General features: G+C 38.1%; 1 protein-coding gene across 1 annotated transcript in view; it reads right to left on the bottom strand.

Annotated features, from left to right (window-relative positions):
* Window positions 1–6,011: 6,011 nt before the first annotated feature.
* SLC9A9 (solute carrier family 9 member A9) overlaps window positions 6,012–12,838 on the bottom strand; it is a gene marked incomplete at both ends in the record, with an annotated part of 196,716 nt that continues 189,889 nt past the window's right edge. The window contains 2 exons of the mRNA XM_080623099.1: window positions 6,012–6,227; window positions 6,734–6,839. Of these exons, the coding sequence (XP_080479225.1) occupies window positions 6,012–6,227; window positions 6,734–6,839 (322 nt within the window). The remainder of the gene's footprint in view (window positions 6,228–6,733; window positions 6,840–12,838) is intronic.

Genomic DNA, 12,838 nt, shown 5'->3' with positions numbered 1-12,838 from the left:
TTCCCCTTTTCTTTTTTCATTCATTAATTGATTTTCTTTTCTGTCTTATTTTGATTTCCAGTCAGGCATGTGTTATAAAGCGCTGGGTTATATTTAGAAGGTACTGTACCTCTGGAATAAGAAACCTCATTACGCTTGTGGGATATTATCCCATTTCAAGTCACTTGATATAACTTGTCCTAGGCCTGCATAATGCCTGATATCATGGCAAAAGGTTATATCTTTTAGTGTTTGGATTGTTAGGCATAGTGAGCTCTAGTTTCAAACACTTATCAAATAAAGTACCAATAGTTTCTTAATGTCCACCTGCCTTTGCTGTAGCACACCAGAGGCAAACAGCTGCATGGCAAAGTATCATGTAAAACATTAGCTAGAAAACACTCCTGGGCATTCTTTACTGCTTCTGACACCGGAATTTCAAGCCCTGCCCAGTCCTCAGAAGGATGATGTTACTTGGACTCTGTCAGATTTGGAATCCTTTGAGGCTTGAAACAATATTTATTCTTCTGTACCACAGACCTGATTTTAGTAAGGGAATGATGTTGACCAGTGACACTGAATTAGGTGGGAAAACATTGTCTGTGCTCTGACACTGGGGGGAGGGGGAAAAAAAAAAAGTTTCATTTGTGAGCCAAATTACTGCTGTTGCAATATAATGCAGCAGAACTTGTGCAGCACTTGCTGCCTCCTCTGGTGTGGAGAGGGAAGACTGCCCTGAGCGAGGGTGTGACAGCGTGGGAGGAAGCCAATGTGGTTGTTAATGGTGGGAAAGCTGGAAGGGTGTAATTGGAAACACGAAGACTGTGGGGTTTTCCTGTGGAATTCCATGGAACTATTTGACAATCTTGGCTGGTGTTCTTTCTAGCAGTGCAGCTGCTGATGGTGCCAGAGGACTGTTCAGAACAGAGCTCAAGCTGGAGATAGAGGCTTGAAATACCTTGGGTTAACTGTAAGAAAGTCCTTGTGTTTTTCATATGGAGAAAACAAACCTGGGCTATTGATTGACACAACGGAGCTGAAGGACATTATGTTTTGCTTTTTGAAGAACTTGTCTGTGCTTCTTGATATACACCAAGATGTCTGGTAGGTTTAAATCTGAAAATATGACTTGCACAACTGTTGAAGCAAATATTGGCTTGGCTGATGTCCATCGTTACACTAGGCCATCCTATTCCTTTAGTCACTTGAAAGGGATGAATAAAGAGAAAGACAAGTACTCTATTGGCAGACAAATTTTTCTTTCATACTGTTCAGGAACTTCCACTCTAGTATGTGATTATGATGTAAAAAAAGTATACGCAACAACAAAAACAAAAAAACCAAACAAAAACTGAACAAAAAAGCCCCGAGCAACAAAAAAACCCCAAACACCAACAAACAAACCAGTATGCAAGAAAAAACATGTTCAGGTGTTTTGCTTGCATTTTCTGAAGAGGAATATCTACCATAAAAACTAAACACTGAGCTAAAGGACAGAGGGGATTTCATGATCTTAAAATTGACTGATATTGGAATTTTGGCTATTGGAATTCTGGATATTGGAAAATTGGCTGATGGGCTGCAGGCTAAACTAATATTTGCTTAGGAAATGTGGATCAACTGAAGAATTTTCAAGTTCTGAAAGACTATGAAATAAAAATATTGACAAGTCTTTTATAGTTCACTGAGCAGAACTCATGTCTGGGATTATATTGCCAGAGATGAGTTTGCTTGTGTTATTTAAAATGCTTGGAAGTGGTTTGCTTTAAGATGTTGTAAAGGGCTATTTTCCATTTTGCTAGAAGGAAGTAGGGGAAAACAACTTTGTCATTAGAAGTAGTTTCCAATCTCTAAAGTGGGTATTTGGGCTATCTTTTTTGTTCTCTGAAGTACATAATTAATATTTGTACCTCAACAATTCTCAATCTCTGTGAAAATGAAGAATTTTGAAAGCCTATGTGTAATGCTCATGTGTATCTAAAACAAACTTACATATATTGCTGCATTCGTGTTGTACCCAAATGTACATGGCAATTGGGGTGTTCCAGGCCCAGCATTATTTGCTGACTGATAGTAAAAAACAGACCAGCTTTCAAAAGGAAAGATTGATTTGTTGTACAGACTATCCTCAGCCCAGCAAGGCACATGAGTATGTTCCTAGGTGGAAAGGGTGTGAACTGCACTTGTGGCTTCGGTGCAGTTAGTTTAGTTCCTTAAGTCATGTGCAATGTTGATCAGTTTGTTGAAGATAGTCCTAATGTAGTTAATACGGACAAGTTTAAGCTCTTAACACAGCAACATAAGTGTTTGCTTACAATGGCTCCTGCTTTCAGTGAGGTTAAGGAATGTTGCACTTCTCTGTGAAAGTTATCATAGCTACCTGATATTTCCAGTACAGCATCTTTTTTTGAACTGGCTCTGTGTATAGCCAGAATTAATTTTGCTGCTTTCAACCTTAGCCAAATGTTCTCTGCAGTTCAGTATGACATTTCAGTTATTACTTCAGAAACCTGAAAGGTTTAGCAATATTGCAGATTTCCATCTTTACTAACATTTTGGCCTTCATACTGAGGATGCAGTCACTACGTTTTGACAACATATTTTACATTTCATTTTCAGTGCAGTTTTATTAGATTAACTCAGATAGGAAGAATGGCTTCACATTTATCATGAGTGACTTGCACATTCAGTCAAACACTGTGTGATATTGAGTAGTTTAAATCTCCAGCGTATGAACTGTAAATTAACATTAAAGGCCTCTCTTAACATCCATTACTCTGTTTAAACAGTCATGCAGAATTATTAGTTACAAATAATTTCTTTTTGAATACAAATATATCATCTGTTCTAATGCTGTCTTAACTCTTGATCTGCATGTCATGAAGAGAATATCCTAAAATTAGGAAATGGCAGGGCTGAATACTGTAATGGATAATTGAGACTTATTGCCATTTAGTACAAGTTTCAAGTTTGCTTGCAACTCAAGTTACTAATTTTACTAAGAGGTAATGATACTCTGCTTGCTGAGCATGGTCCCAGAGGCTAAATACCCATCCTGCTGGGACTATTGATTCAACGTTTTGATAGTCTCAGCATAAAAATCTGACCTGTGAAGATGTTAAGTATGCACTCTTCTGTTGCAAGGGATGACTTTCTTTACTCAGTAAAGTAGCCTTTTTAGGCATCCGGTGTGGAAAGTATTCACTACAGACTTTTTTTCTTTTGATAAACAGAGAATTTCAGACCCTAGAGCTCTCCATTTATCACATTGCCCAAGTGTGAGTATCTTGGACATAGGCACGATAAATAAATCAGCAAAAAACCCACAGAGTATGCTACAGGATGCATTTCAGAGTAGAATCTAAGAGCAGAACTGTTGGTGAAGATCTTGTAATTTTCCAGTTCATGTAGCAGCTGTGAAAAACATCTTAGCATCTTCATAATACTGCAGCAGTTTATCGATTTGCACTATAAGGACTAGGATTTCTGCTTCCTAAGGAGCTTAGGAAGCCCAGTGACATGCACGCAGTACTTCTGAAGATTGAAATGGAAAACTATGGCTGCTGAAATCTGTACTGTTAGCACCCATCCATGATAATACCTTCTCACTGTGTTGCTACATACTCACCTCACTGCAGCCTGTCTCTACCTGCTTCCCTTGTTTCCTGTTACCTTTGCTGACTCTTACTGCATGCTGTAAGGTGCACAGTACTACACAGTAAAACCTTATCTCCTCATCCATTCTCCATCCCTTCTTGCAACCTGCTGTGCGTATTTTTCCAACCTCATGTAGCTAAACAAGGCAAATTAGGGAGCTGGAAATTCATTAGTTCTTTTCAGAACTTGTGTTCATGCCTGAATATTATCTGTTTTAAACTACATGGGGACTAAGATCCTTTGAAGTTACTTGATTAGTGTTTAGGGAAAATAAAATGCCAGTTTAAGCTTCTGATCTTTTGTAACAGCCTATAGAACTCCAGCATTCAAATTTATGCTTAAAACAGCTGTTATAGAGTCATATTTAACCAGAAATGAATTAGCCTGGAAAAAAAAAATGACTAAAACTTGATTATATTTAAGCTTGTATTTCAGTTTCCATCTGTGGTGAAATCAAGACCTATTCAACTTTATGATCATTCATGGAGATGGCTGGATTTTTATTCTTACAGATTTCAAATTTCTTGCTTATTGTCTTTTGTCATGGTTTAAACCCAGGCCGTAAATTAGAACCATGCAGTCTACTCCTCCCCCCTCCGCCTTTCTTCCCACTCCTGGAGGGACAGGGAGGAGAATCGAAAGAATGCAACTCCCACGGGTTGAGATAAGAACAGTTTAGTAACTAAGGTATAACACAAACCACTGCTGCTACCACCAATAATAATGATAAAGGAAATAACAAGGGAAGAGAATACAACCGCTCACCGACCGGTACCTCGCCCCCACCCCGTGGTGATCCAACCCTTCCGGGTAACTCTCAGTTACATCCTGGGCATGACGTGCTGTGGTATGGAATACCTCTTTGGCTAGTTTGGGTCAGGTGTCCTGTCCCTGCTTCCTCCCGGCTTCCCCTCCTCCCTGGCAGAGCATGAGACTCACAAGGTCTTTGGTTAGACTAAACATTCTGACCAGCAACTGAAAACATCGGTTTTATCAGTACTGTCCCAGGCCAAAAGTCAAAACCACAGCGCTGCACCAGCTACTAAGGAGAAAAAATGACTGCTACTGCTAAACCAGGGCATCTTTATATATTAAAAATAACCTTATTTTAAAATTCTTCATGTTTTAGCTTTCTTAGTAGGAACATTATCATACACAGCTAGTTGAAACTTCTGCAGTGAAAAAAAGGCACATGGTCTAGTAACAGAAGCGTGGCTTTGTTCCTGTATTTGCACTGCTTAGCTGATCTGTGCAAAAGCTAATCTGTGTTAATGCTTAATAATAGCATATGGCAACTAGCTGTATGTAATGGTTGATCAGTTGTCACAATTAATACATTTACACCTAAGCTATCCTTGTTTTTCTATATCTAATGCTCTCTGTACTCATCACTAGTGTGATTCTGAGTGCCCTGCATAGATATAGACAAACATCCACGGAGCAGGCAGTCTCAGATATAGCTGTTTTGCAGAAATATTTGATGAGAAACAACTCTCCTCGAGCAATAAAACCTGAAACAGTTGACTGCTTAAATCAAAGTATACATTTGAAGTGATCTTAAAAAAACAATAAAACTTTTCCTAGCATGTATGCTTTGTGTGCTGCGAGGCTGTCATGCCAAATGCCTTGTGGAGTAACTGCTGTATAAATAGTGGTCATGCCCATTCTGTGCAGCAATAGAAGGGTGTCTGTTGCTGATTACATAGACTTCAATGTCTTCTACTATCAATGTTCACTTTGTGGCAGTCTGGTGCAACCCTAGATAGATTAGGCTATAAGGTGCATTTAGAAATCAAATGTTGGTCTATCAGGAAAAGTCTATGCTGTGAGCTTGAATGAGCTTAACCTGAGTCAAGACTGAGCTGCTGCAATGCATGTTTTAAGTATTTTTAGTTCACATACTCTTTGGACAAAGAATCTTCTGCTTCTTCCTTATAAATGTAATAGCTACTGTATTAGTAGCTATCTGTGGATCTGTTCAGGAACAGCTGTAAGAGTGCTGTCATCATGTGAGCATGAAGATGTTAGGAAGATCTTTGTTCCAGCTGACTAAAGTCTATAAGTAACATTCAGAGGTCTGTGTACATGTGAAGGACATGATACAGTCAAGCACTGAGACAAGACTGTAAAGAATTTAGTGGGCTGGTAATGCCTATATCTTCTTATCAAAACCTGCTGCAGTCGGAAAGCCTGCATCTTGTTGTAGGTACAGGGATGATGATAAACCCCTACCGGGGGGCAACAGGTATTTAGTTGGTAAAATTTAATTTTTCTTTGAGTTTTGTGCTTAGTACATTTTCTAGCTTCATGTTCACATAACTGGATCCCTTATTTTTTTGTTTTAGTCTTATTTCTTGTGATTAACATTACACTATTCATGCTAATGAATTCATCTGGGGTTGATGTGCAGTGTGTTCAAGCTGGAGTTTGTACCCTCCTAATCCTAGGTCTCCTTCATGAATATCTTCCTTGCCTGTAGCCTGGGTAGAACCTGTTCTGTCCCACACTGGCGTGTGAGCAGACGATTCATAGTTTTCAATCAATTCATCATTTTTTATGATATAATCTGTGTCATCATCCTTCAGTTGATCCTGCAGTCAAACAAAGAAAAAATCAGTGGAAGGAAGACTCTTGAGGAGGAATTTTGTTAAAGCTTAAATGGAGACCAATTCTAAAGCAAGTCCACTTTCATCTCATTATTTGCTTATTTTTTCAGGTATTAATTTACTGCCTTGATGTTGATTTAAAACAAACAATTGCTTACCATATTCTGTTTTCCAAGCAGTGTTGAGAAACATAATCTACCCTTCAGATCTTAAAGATATAATTTCAGTGCTAAAATATCACTCATGTGGCCAATACTTTTTTTATTTTCAACATGTCACTCATGTTTGAATCTCTTGCAGTATTAGTGGCCATTCTTGAAAACATAGCGTTGTACCTTCTGAAGACCTCTCATCCATGACCCTGAAGAGATTGTGTAATTATGAGCCATGAAAGTAATAGGCTTTGGAAAAGGGAGTTTACCGAAGTGTTCTATTGAGGATGGCAGCATTTGGATTACACCTTAAATAAATTAACCAAACTGGGTACTTACACCATATGCACTGGGGCTGGTCAGAAGCCTGGCAACAGGATTACACCATTCAGGTAATGTCGTTGTAAGTGGTGGACCAGCATGGGTTAAGATAGGTTTTAGATATCTGTAAAGTTTGTTAAGGAATATTTCTTATAGAAATATTGTTACTAATATGCTTTTCTAGTACACAAAGAAATCCCTTTTTAAATAAGGGAATCATCTAACTGAATGGAAACAGAAAATACCATCTCTTTACCCGTCTGTTACTGCATACCTTCACCTGTTAGCAGAGTTGTCTAATGTTTTTCAGTAACAACAAACAAACCCACACACCAAACCAAGCAAAAAACTACTCCCCATCCTGCTCAAAACCGAATCCCCAACCACAAATCAAACCCTCAAATATTTTGATGCTCGAAGTGTGTTTCATTCTGAAGGCTATCGGAATGGCTGAAGGGGATGTGTTGTGGAATATGTAACTGCAGTAGGAAGTGGAAGAGAGGAAATGTGTACTAGATTATCCTGTTTACTATTATCATCTATTGTTTGCTTTAAGTGTTTAACAGGAAGCAAATTAAGATGCAACTGTATCAGTTGCTTTATGTAAGAACAGTAGTGAACACCTTCCTAAACACATAGTCAGCCTTTTGTAAAATCAATGCATTTTTCTTCAGTAGGCAAAGTATATTTTGGCTAATAAGTTTCTTTATTGCTGGGAGTGTGTGTAAGTTATGTGCGATACTGGCTTTTCCACATTCAATGTATTTATTTTACACTCCATACATCAATGCTTCTTTCTATAAAATTATGTTACTATGTTAGGAGCAGGCTTTAAGCTATTGTCTTGCAACTGTCTTTTCAATATGTTAATCCAAAAGTGCTTTATTGAGTTAAAAGAAAAACCTGCTCATCTTGAGCAATTGTCTCATCCTCGTACCTGTCAATAACCACTTTCCCATGAGTCCCTCAGGTTGACTTATCTTCTCTGCTACTTTTACTTGCAAAATAATTTTCAGTGTTCTTAGGCAGCAGGTCGGTCAGCTATTCTTGCTGTTAAGGAAAATTTGCTTTATTGATTGCTGTCTTGCTTTCTCTCCCCTGCTCCTTTCTCTTGCTTGCTTTCTTGAGCTTTCTCTCTCATGCTTTCTCTCTGCCTCCTTAAAGAAGGAGGGAACAAATGTAAAACTAAGCAGTGGTTAGATCTCTGCATCATTATTGTAGAAATACTGAGTAACAGTGGGTCTTAACCATTCTTGTCTCTCCTTTTCTTTATTGGTTGTTTATAGTATCACAGTTTTACTCAAAGTACAAATTCCATATTCTGAGAAATGCTATGTAAAATATATATCCTTATGATCTTGGTTACAGATTGAAAGGCTAAGCAACTTGCGCTGCTATCCTCTATGCTATAGTCATGTAAGTTCTATAGTATCTGGTGTGGTTCTACAGTATTTGTGCATTTTTTTTTTTTTTTAATTGGATCTGTCAGAAAATTGTGCAATTCCTTTGTCCAAGGTCTCATACTGAGTTAGTGTGAATTAAAAAAAAAATATTGTAATACTTTAATATAAATTCTTATCAGAGTGATGATCAGGGTGGGAATCTCATTAGGTCAAATTGTAATTAGAAAGTTTAGATCCTCTTGCTTCTGTAAGAATAAAATCTACCCAAAAAATCCTTTTCTGATCAACTCCCAATTTTATTTGAAACCTCTGAAGTGCCAAACAGTTAAGAACTATTATTAAAAGCTATATATGAAAGCCATCATAATTGTTGTTTTCAGCATTTCAGAAAAACATACTTTTATTTCTGGTTTTGTGATTAGGAGCCTAATTTCAGATTTTTAATCTTTGGAAATATTGTCTTTGTTAGTACAAACAACTTGGATTGTTTGAACTGAGTTGTCAGACCCAGCCTGAAAAATACAGGCTTGTAATGGAAGTTTTGTATGATTATACTGAATTCTGTCTGCTCTGTTCTTTTATTCTCTTCCAGAACAAGTAACTGAAGATGAATATTCCTCTACACTTCCTCTTTTACCCTGATGATCTCGGGGATAGGCCTTAAGCTAAGCTGCCTTATAACTTTGTAGTGAGTTTTTCCACCTCACAGTAAAAATCTGAGTCCTGTTTTCCTCCCATGCTTGCATGGAGGCCAGCACCAGATCACATAGGAATAGGGTGTGCGTGATGAAACAGGCAGTCTACTTAGCTACCACAGTAGTCTTCAGATTTTTTGAGACACCACTACTTTTAGTGCATCTGGTGTTCTGGAGTGATGGCTTTATTTTAGGCTGCAGCAGGTCCTCCAATTTCTCTTTTTCTGCGTGTACTCTACTAACACATTTGTTGTGTGTTGTCCATGCTTCTGCTTTGAAGCCTCTTGGGATGCAGTTTAAAGTGAAGACAATTTTCTTGTGCTTGTTGCAATGCTTCTGATTCTGTAATAAATTATTTCTCTCTTTATTCCTCACTTAACTAGCTACTATTCAGCCTGTTAAAGAGATTTAAATTCCACTGCCCTATTTTTTGTTGTTTTAATAATTTATGCCAAAAATGTTTCCTCCTTATTGTTGACACAGTTACTTTATAGTACTACAGGCATAATCACATCGTTCAGTGCAGCATAAAAGAGGAATTCTAATCCATGTGCAGTGCTGGCATTTCAAAAGTATATCAGACTTGGGTTTATAGCATTTTAAGGCTGGCAAGAAGTCTTTTCACACTCCAGCTGCTCTGGTTGCATCTCCCAGCATCTCCATGGAAAAATAAGTTAAATAGTGTAATAGAAAAAGGTATATTTTACATTAAGGCTGCTTTAAAAATTGGAGGAAACCTCAGCATAACTCATAAATTACTGCTGAAGTAAACTCATGCCTTCCTAAATCATGGATAGGGAAAAGATAGCTGGAATATATTTCATCAGTCATTCCACTTCTACATTTGCACTTCAGGCTTCCATTGGCCAAGCAGCCTATCTGCATATCTTAGCTTCTACACTATGTAATATACTGTGTTAAACATTAATATTATAGAGGTGGTATCTTCTAGTTGTGGCTTAAGCTCAGACAGCAGCTAAGTACCATGCAGCTGCTTACTTTGCCCTTTCTCCCAGTAAGATGGGGAAGAGAACTGGAAAATAGGTAAAACCCTGTGGGTTGAGATGAAAACAGTTTTTAATAAGTGTGAAATAAAAGTAAAATATAATATAAATAGAAAGAAATAGAAAGGAAGCAATAAATCCTGACATCTTCCCCCCTCCACCTCCCCTCTCCCCCCAAAAGGCCCAATCCAAAACAACAAACCCATAACAAGCAAAAAAACCCGAAACACAGGTGATGCACAATACAATTGCTCACTACCCACTGACCAATACCAAGCCAGACTCAAGCAGTTATGAGTCCTTCCCGGCTAACTCCCTGCAGTTTTATATACTGGGCATGATGTGCTCTGGGATGGAATATCCCTTCGGCTAGTTTGGGTCAACTAGCCTGTCTCTGCTGCTTCCTGGCTTCCTTTGCTCCTCCTCACTGGCGGAGCATGAGACTGAAAAGTCTTTGGTCAGGGTAGGTGCTACTTAGCAAAAACTAAAACATCTCTGTGATATCAACATTATTCTCAGACTAAAGCAAGAAGCAGCATTGTACCAGCTAAGAGGAAAATGAACTCTATTCCAGCCAAAACCAGGACACTTCAAGATTGGGAAACTGAATTCAAGATGCCTGTATATGCACATGTATAGAATTTTAGTCAGTTTGCAGTACTGGCATATTAGTATGCCTTACTTTCTTAATCAAATAACAATTTTCCCATTGATTCACCATATCTGCAGTCTTCCACTCCCAGTTCATGTGCCTGGAAATGTTTACTCTGGGTCCTCTCATTGATATTTGAACATCCCTTTGTCCAGGCAGATTGTCTTCCCTTGCCACTAGCTAGGCACAGTTCCTCTTCCATCCTGTCTCACTGACATCAGACTCTACATGTAAATCTGTCTACCCCTTCCATGTATAGCTTCAATCTCTTTTGGGTTTGACTCCATATGATGTCCTCTTCTGTCCTGCCCAGCAATAAGCAAAGAAGGCAATGCCATTGCAGACAAGACAGTTTTCAAGTGTCTGAGCAACGTAGCTTAGCTGAATCACAGGCAGGTTGTCTGATGGGACTGATGAGGCTGAGCAATTCATAGAGGGGCTGTGGGAGGGTACAGCATGTTCAATAGCAACAGGACCTTCAGAATCTAGCTCTTGAAAATTAGTGTGGTTGTTTTTTTTTTTCTTAAGTGTAAGAATAGCCTATTTTTCAAAGTCTCACAGTGTGATCTAGTTTAGGCTAAATGGCAAAAGGCATCTCCAGGGTTGAATATGAGGTTTTTCCTCTAAGTGCAATGTGTTTAACAACAATCCAATTGTCTGAAACCTCTGTGATCAAAACTTTCCAGACTTTTCAAGTATCAGGTAATACTGGTGAGAAACACTACTGCCACTAACCATATTGCAGAACATTTAGGATTTCCATTATACAGGAAGTTTTGAGATTTCAAAATAGTTTTTATGTCATGTCAGAACGGAAAAAATCGGAATCTCAGAATTTCTGTTCTTATAGCCAATATACATTAAATTACTGCACTGTTGGTAATAAAAATCACTATTTATCCTTTTGATAAAATGGCACTTGCATGTTCAAATAAAAAAAAAAATCTGGCAGAAACATCGTGGTTATTTTGAGTCAGACCTAAAGGAGGTTCACTTTTCTTCTATTGGTGGAATCGATTCCTAATCCAGCTGTGGCTCTGCTGAGGAGTATAATAGTAAGAGAAATAACTTGCAGCTGAGGGGGTGGGGACAGACAAAACACAATGACAAACACCCCACAACAACAACAACAACAAAAAACCCCAAAAGCAAACACCTCCCACACCCCCCACCAACGCAAATTATGTGGCCACTGTTAGAAATACGTATAGCAGCTTTGCTTCAACTCAGAGCCTTGTATTGGCCCAGAAGGTGTTTGCCTTTTGCCTCATTGCATAATGGGGCTCTGTAACTCAAGGTAATCACATCCTCCCTTCCTGCCAATATGCTCACGCTATTATATTTACTGTTACATATAGTGTGTTTTTCCAGAGACTATATTCCTATTTCAAATTGTGCTATAAATACACATTTGTTAAAAATACGTTATTTAATATTCTATTGCTAGGTGTGATGTTTCTGCTGTAGGTATAAGAGGTACATTTCACCATTCCCAGGATCCTCTGTGAAATTTTTCTTAAGATTTCTTGAGGTTTGCAGCCTTTTATTTTAAAGTGTCCCTTTCATAAGTATTTTTATTTAAGTCTGAGTCTTTTTTTTTTTTTTATGAGTTTCGTATTACTCTTTGTATGTAAGAAAAGCATCAAAGAAAAGATGTCACTTCTATTTGTCTCTTAAAGAGAATGATTATGGTATTAGCTATGTGATAGTCTAAAGAGCAAACACTTCCATTTTATTATCTGGTTAAGTTTTGCACGTGGCTGACTCCTGCTAACAGCTGACGAGATTATTCGGTGACTTTATACAACAGCTTGTGTGCATAATTGAGCTGGTGAGGCACAGAGACATCTCCAGGTTTTAAGTGCATGCACAGCAGAATAAAATTGCACCTAAAAGGGGATTATTTTCAAGGGGACTCTCTTCCTGACTTGTGCAAGAGAGAGTGGTATGTCTTCATGTACCATGGAATTTGGGATGTGGGGAGTGATCAGTGTAGACTGGTTGAAGAGTGCAGGCATGGTTATATTAGTTTTGTTAGAATAACAGGCATGGTATTGTAAGGACCATAACATCTAAAGTCACTTAACATATAAATATAATCTAATCTGTCCTGTGGAGAAAGCTGAGAAAATATTACTGAATCTGGTATAAATGATATTTTGACTTGCAGTTTTTACTAGTAAGTTCTGCTCTAGTTCCTTGTGGCTTTTTTCTCTTTTTATGGAGTGGATAAAAAAAAAATACTAATCCTGCTACTGTGTAACTTAAATACTAAAAACCCGAGGATAAATGCAATCATACTGTAGTCATGCAAAGTCAAATCATAAGGTCTTCTTCTACTTCCCCTGTTTTTTAAAGATTCATTCTCT

This window comes from Psittacula echo, assembly GCF_963264785.1.
Source record: "Psittacula echo genome assembly, chromosome: 7".
Taxonomy (NCBI): Eukaryota; Metazoa; Chordata; class Aves; order Psittaciformes; family Psittacidae; genus Psittacula; species Psittacula echo.
Note: the sequence above shows the minus strand (reverse complement) of the source record. Positions and strands in the feature narration are given on the sequence as shown.